This window comes from Copadichromis virginalis, linkage group LG12 (genome assembly GCF_057382275.1).
Source record: "Copadichromis virginalis isolate Kocher_CV1m ecotype Utaka linkage group LG12, C_Virginalis_male_GT1.1, whole genome shotgun sequence".
Classification (NCBI taxonomy): domain Eukaryota; kingdom Metazoa; phylum Chordata; class Actinopteri; order Cichliformes; family Cichlidae; genus Copadichromis; species Copadichromis virginalis.
Window position 1 is genome coordinate 24,657,300 of NC_140629.1, and position 7,461 is coordinate 24,664,760.

The 7,461-nt window shown below is 38.7% G+C and overlaps 1 protein-coding gene across 1 annotated transcript; it reads left to right on the top strand.

The window, feature by feature from the left end:
• The first annotated feature begins 1,086 nt into the window (after positions 1-1,086).
• On the top strand, positions 1,087-6,701 carry LOC146697104 (sterile alpha motif domain-containing protein 3-like). Its single transcript, XM_085475592.1, has 7 exons — positions 1,087-1,174; positions 1,656-1,744; positions 1,835-1,999; positions 2,287-2,493; positions 2,727-2,895; positions 3,057-3,136; positions 3,615-6,701. Exons 1-7 carry the CDS (start codon positions 1,150-1,152, stop codon positions 3,909-3,911), a joined length of 1,032 nt encoding a protein of 343 aa, XP_085331718.1. The 5' UTR covers positions 1,087-1,149; the 3' UTR covers positions 3,912-6,701.
• The last annotated feature ends 760 nt before the right edge of the window (positions 6,702-7,461 follow it).

The window sequence follows — 7,461 nt, forward strand, 5'->3', positions numbered from 1 at the left end:
CAATAATTTCTCAAAACATGCTAGTATGTAAATATAGCTATTAACAAAATCGTTTTCTAAGCAAAATTTATGGCATCTAACTTGTTTCCCGCTCAAAGGGATTTTAAACAATGGAAGGTACACATTTGTACCATTCCACCTACTTAGTGGGATTTTCGAATATGAGAGCTGTAAGCTATGCGCAAGGACATTTACACTTACTTACATTTTTATATTACCAGTTAATTTATATTAACAATTAATCAAGAGAATTAATTGTAACTTCCTTTTGGGGAATATAGACAGATTCACAATGATAGCTTATTATTATTATTATAATATCGTGGCTCAGGGGGTTGGGAATGGCATCTGTAACCGGAAGGTCGCCGGTTCGATCCCCGGGCTCTCTGTCCTGGTCGTTGTGTCCTTGGGCAAGACACTTTACCCTACTTGCCTACTGGTGTTGGCCAGAGGGGCCGATGGCGCGATATGGCAGCCTCGCTTTTGTCAGTCTGCCCCAGGGCAGCTGTGGCTACAACTGTAGCTGCCTCCACCAGTGTGTGAATGTGAGAGTGAATGAATAGTGGCATTGTAAAGCGCTTTGGGTGCCTAGAAAAGCGCTATATAAATCCAATCCATTATTATTATTATTACTATTATTATTATTATTATGTATTGACCATAATGTCACTTTAAAACTAAATTTGAAAATGGTTTTATTTTTATTTCATACTGTACTTTATATTTCAGATAACGATGTAGATGGAGAGACGGTAGACTGTGGACTCACGGAGACCATGGTTGCATATCTTTTTGACAAGTCTTTCAAAAAGCAGCTGAAGTTCAGAGACTTCACAAACCGCTACAAGGAAGTCATCATCACTTTACAACCGGTCGACCCATTTGAAGGTACAGTTGAAGGTCCAGTGTCCCAAGCAAACCAGAGGTAGGTTGTGATAAATGTCTAAATTTGCATATGCATTTAAGTGCTTGCAAAATGGCTAGTTAATGCTGTTTCCCTACTGTATTGCAGTTCTATACCTTCTTGCCGTAGACTGCCTGCAGTTATTTCCATTCCAAAATTCCCACAAGATGTCCAGAGTCGCTTGGATCTCAAAGAACCAGTCCAGAAAGAACAGAAGTACCGAAACAAAATAATTGGGACTCTTTATGAAATGCTGTCACAGTACACAATGTAAGGGTTCCGTTCTGAATAATTACATTAATTTTTTAATATTAATATTGCTGTTGTACGAAAGGCAGAGAACAAATGCTTAGCCCATCTCCCTCCCAATTTGGAGACCAGCGTTCGAGTCTGGCGTGACACACAGTTCAATTGAACTGGCAATAGTGGTAAAACCATACATCCTGTGTCTCCAGACCTTGTCTGGACTATGATATCCAAAGTGTTCATTTTCGAATTTGCTCAAGAGTAAATTAATAATTCAGGACTGCAGTCAATTAATTAATGAAGTTTGGGAGAGGTGTGGCTGTTTGTCCATGCCCATTTTTAAAAAATTAAAATCAACTTTAGCTACATTGATTTGACATTGGTCTATAACATACTATTTACGGTAATAACAATATGATTAGAAGAATTGAAGAACAGAAAAGCCCCCAGGAAAGGATAAGAGTAATCAGTGTACTGTGGGTTGTTTTTCTTATGTTTGAAACAGGTACCCAACCCACTCAGACTACCATCCAGGTCATCAAAGCCCTGATTGTGAAGTATCCTTTCCTAAGAGATGTACACGGAAATGGTTATGTGAGTACCTCTCCTTTTTTGTTTCTTTTATAGATTATATTAATATAAAGTAAGCATAATTAACTACTTATATACATTTGAAACAACTAGGACACCTGGCACAGCCAACTCAAGAGAAAGTTCAAAGCAGAACGGGCTCCCCTAATCAGCAATGAAGAAGTGAACCGGGTTAAAGAAAAGTTTGGACGCACGCAGAAACATCGGACCACAGAGGAATCCAGCAGCTCCTGTCTGAAGAGACTGAAGCCCTCTCTCGTAAGTCCTCACACCCTCAGCCTCTAAGAGCTAAGGTAACATATGTAGTCTTATTATCACTGTAAAGCTAAAAGTTAACATTAATTGAAAGAGACATGTTAACAGATAACATTAACATAGAAAAAGGAACTTCACAGTTGATTTAACAAAAGTCAGCTCAACTTGCAATTCCTATTCAACATTTTTGCATTTTTTTCAAAGCATTTGGTGTACAAATTACCGCATTTCGAGTAACATTAACTTATCAGATTTTACTTATGATAATACTGATATCTGCTTTGACAAAGGATTCGTGCTTTGTGGGGGAAGATGCAGCCTCCATTGATGCTCATATCAAGGTGCTAAATGATCAGCACAAGAAGCTACATCCTGACACAGCACTGGTGAAAGACCGCATGACAAAAACCTTTGCATGGAGACGTCGAGAGGTAGCTGAAGGAATGTGTACTGTGGACCTATTAAAGAGATATCCATTCCTGGGGACATCTGCAGGGGTAAGAATTGTTAAGATGATTGGGGAAACAGCTAATGATTTTTTTGTCTCTAAATCTGATTATTATTTTCTGTACTAACTGATTATTCAATCTGTTCATTATCTTTAGAATTTTTGTTCAAGGGTTAAAGCACTTTACATTTATCTCCAGTCTGTGCCTTTAAACATGTCAAAAGTTTAAATCCTCAATGTAAAATGTCATTCTTTTGTCTATTCTGCTCTTTTCATTTCCAGTTGTGTGATGAGGTTGATTTAATGCATCCCTGCCAAGACAACATCTGTCGCCGCTTTAGCGAAAACTTCACTGCTGTTCTTCAAAATATTCTTCAAATGACCAAGGATTTGCCACTGAAGAAGGTCTACATGGAGGCAAGAGAGAATGCACTTGCTGAAGACATTACAGGTGCTAATTTGACCTCATACAAATAGTAAATTTTGTGACAATTCATTTGCTCTCTCTTCCAAAGATAATTGATGTACGATAGTGCTATGTCAAGAGCATGTTAATGGGAATTTGCATGCTATCAAAATCTAATGAAGTGAATTTGCATCTGTATGACCTAGGAATTGACTTCAAGGGGGCACTTCTCCTCTTGCCATCCATCTTCAAGGAGAAGATAGAAGATTTCATCATCCTTGGAGAGGTAAATGCATGATGCAATGCATAGCCTTTGGCCACAAGTTTCATTCTCGGTGTTTTGTTGGCATGGAGCTGAATTCAGCTGCGGTTCAGCATCACAGCTAAGCTAATGTAGGGAAAACACTGCTGTTAATTTACAGTGCTGCTGTGATCTTGGGTTTTGTCTGGTGTTTATATAGATAGATAGACCTTTATTGTCCCCTTAGGGAAATTCTTCTTCACAGGTACTGTCACTGTCAGGGGTGATTGCTTTTGCCCTTGAATATTATGTCAAACTTTAGCAGCTTATCAAACACTACCACAACAGTCATTGGTCAAGAAGCTTTTTGTTTGGAGTAGGGGCCATGTTTACAGGTTATCAGAATAGACAGTTTTGTTTTGCAGCAAAAAAAAGAAGGTAATTTGAGGAATCTGTTGAAAATCCACTTGGCACATATTGCTTAAACATACTGTATACTAATGTTTTTCTTCCTCTTCTGCAGAATACTCCCACGAGTCCATACCCAACCATTCAAATGAAGGATAAGAGTTGGACAACTGCCCTCTCAAGACAGTGTCGCTGTGTTGTGACAGTTGAAGGAGTGGATGTTTGCTCGTGCCGCTCGCTGGATGAGGCCTACATCTCAGCATTCTCCACCTTCTTCGTGTTCAACATGACCTACCCTGCATACTTCAAGAAAACACTTGTCTTTCTTCAGAACTGCATTGTCAACATAGGAAACCAGGGAGACAAACCCCTGCCAGTAAGTGTCACCAGGGTACTTAACCAACTCTATTAAATATGCCCCCACTCCACAAATGTTCAAAATGTTCAAAAAGGGCATTTACTCTGAGGAAGTTGATTACACATGTTGGGTTAGTACACGCACATGAGCCTCATTTCAGCATCACTTGTGGAATAAATGACTGCCAGGCAGCTTTTTCCAAGTATCACTCTTTTCGACGCCATGTGTATCGCAAATACAAACCCTCTGTTTTGAATAGCCTTGAGGTAGTTGAAGATGGATTTGAAAACCATGCACACAAAGAGGTTGAAGACCCACACACACACAGTTCAGACGAGACGCACACAGTTCAGCGGCCCACACCACCTAGTATGGACAGTTTGCTTGATAATTTAGGAGATCATTTATTTAGCTTTATTCTCAAATGTACTGAAAAAAATAACCTTCCACACTCTGTTCAGCAAGACATCGTTGATGATCTTAGTTTTCTTTTGTGTTTTTTTAAAGAAAACTACGACTCGTTTATTCGTTATCATTTGGATAAACATGGTTTCCGCCTCAGTGATTGTCCAGAACTTGAGCAGGTTTTGTCTACTTCAGATTTTTTCCAGAAAGCATGTGATTCAATTCGTTCACCATTTATGATAAAAGAACACTGCAAATCAAAAATGAACATGACAGAACCTATCAGTTACACAGTAAGAGACCATTCTGGTGTGAAAATTGGTAGTTATTCATATGTTCCAATCCCACAGGTATTAAACAAATACTGTCAGGTGGAGGATGTGTGGGAACAAATTGTTCTGGATAACCACAGAAATCAAGATGATGATGTTTTGACTGATTACAAAGATGGCATGTATTTTAAAGACCACTCATTTTTCAAAGACCATCCTCAAGCTCTAAGACTTCATTTTTATGAAGATGAATTTGAAATTGTGAACGCACTTGGTGCAAAACGAAATAAATACAAAATCTGTGCATTTTATTATACTATAGGAAACATAAGTGGAAAACATCGCTCAAAGTTGAGTCACATTCATTTAGCCTTACTGGTTCGCCATTCACATTTAAAAGAGTGTGGGCTTGAAACTATACTTCAGCCCTTGATAACTGACTTGAAGATGCTGTCCACAGAGGGTTTCACTATCTGTGTCGATGAAGTAGAGCACACAGTTCATGCTGCTCTTGCTACCATTTCATGCGACAACCTTTCCGCTCATATGATTGGGCGTTTCTCAATGTCTTTCAATACAGGCAGAATATGCCGATTTTGTATGGCCTCGCACTCGGAGATACAACAGCGCTTTTGTGAGGACCATTTTGTTATTAGAACAACCAAAGTACATGAGTACCACATAAACTGTGTGGAAAACAACCCAGAGAGTGCTGCTTTGTACGGTGTGTATGGTAACTGTACATTTGATGCACTGCCTTACTTTGATGTGACCCAGTCTCTTCCCCCAGATGTAATGCACGACTTGATGGAGGGGGTTATTCCTTTGGTAATGAACTTGGTTATTTGTAAAGCTCACAGGGAAAAGCACATTACCATATATGAAATCAATGATGAGCTGAAAAATGTGAAGTTTGGGAGGAATGACAAGCCGAACAGACCAGTGCCACTGACGGAAAAGATGCTTCGAAATTCTAACATAGTTGGATCAGCCAGTCAAAAATGGTGCCTTTTCAGGCTCTTGCCTTTTTTAATGGCTCCCCATGTTCCACCTGGCACTCCATACTGGCATGTGTTCTTATTATGTTCAGAAATCGTAGATCTTGTAATGGCTACAAATGTGAGAAAAGATGAGCTTGCTCATTTAAACCTGCTTATTCAAGAATTTCTTGAAATGACTACAGAAGTGTTTGGAAATGTTTTAACACCCAAGTGTCACTACCTTATTCACTACCCAAGGCTGATTTTGATGTATGGTCCTCTTCGCCCTTTGTGGTGTATGAGATATGAAAGCAAGCATCAATATTTCAAAAATATAGCGAGTAAATGCAAAAACTTTGTAAACATCACTGCAACTCTTAGCAATCGTCATCAAATGAAACAGTGCTGGGAGTTTTCTTCAGGTAGGTTGCTTGTTGACTTTGAACATTCACGCAGCACAAGTGTCAGTGTGCCATTTTCATCTCTGCCAGGTGACTTACAGAATGCTCTGGAAATGCACAAAAGTTTTACAGATGTGCATTTTCAGGATAAAGTGCTTCAGCGTGTGTCGGCTATATCTGTCAGCAGTGTCAAATATGAACTTGAGGATGTTTTTGTAGTTGGCCATGTACACACTGAAGCCATACCTATATTCTTTAAAATCAAGTATATTTTGAATGTTGATACTTGTTGGGTATTGTGTGGGAAACTGTTACTTCCTCGCACTTATGAATGTCATTTCCATGCTTACCAAGTGGCAGTTGACAATGACTGGATCCTGTTCAATCCAGGAAATGAATTAGACTTTCAAGCTCTAGACACCTATTTAGTTGATGATAAGCTATTTGTGTCCTTGAGGTATTCTGTGTGACGTGATTGCAAGAACATTTTCCACTTTGTCTATATATATGACATATATATATATATGTAATGAACATATATATTCTGGCTTGATGAAGTAGAGCAAAACATTTGTGTGGACAGTTTTTTAAATACATGCCATCTCTGTGATCCGTCAAAACATTGTGTTCAGGTGTTTAATGTCTTTATGTGATTGTTTACTTTTTTTAAAATGAATGTATTTTTCTTGACATGTCCTATGGCAATATACGAATGTAATCAAGGACGTATTCCTGTGGTTTAAATGCTTTGATGTGATTCTATTATCGAAAATAAATGGTTAAATAACCAAATATTTTGGACTATTGGCGGTACATTTTTGTCTCTTTAGGTACAAAATAGGTTGTCGCTGGGGGGGTACTAGGGCTGGGCGATATGACCCAAAATTCATATCTCGATATTTTTTACCTGGACGGCGATATAAGATATATATCTCGATTTTTTTTTTTAAAGCCATGAAGTAAGAACAAAAAGAGAGTTCTTAGTCAAAGCTGTGTCCCAGATGTCACACAGGCACTTTTATTAACATAGAGCATAGATGTACATAAGATTTACTCAAAAATAAATTATGAGCATTTATTAAATAATAATGCTCCATAAATAAAAGAAAACAATGTTCTTTTGTGCATAACAAAAAGCTCACAATTGTGCAGTCAAAATGTAAACTAAAAGACGCTGAGTAACAAAGACAGATTTCACAGCTGCTCTGTTCCCAACTTCTACTGTGTGACTGACAGTCTTGAGTTTGAAATCCTCTTCGTAACCACGTCTCTTAACAGGTGCCATTTATGGTCCTTATACACAGTAGGGTAATATTACGTTGAAGCACAGTACGTATCACTCCGCGAAGCTCCTCGGTAGCCGTAATGCTCCGACAATCCATCAAGCGGTGCAGCACCGTAGCTTACCAAAGTCGTACTAAAACATTTTTGACAGATTGCTGAGCGCTGTGTACCACATAAAATCGGTTAGTGGCCATCAAGCACAACCAGAATTCATACATAAGGCGCGCTGTCAACTTTTGAGAAAATGCAAGGATTTTAGGCG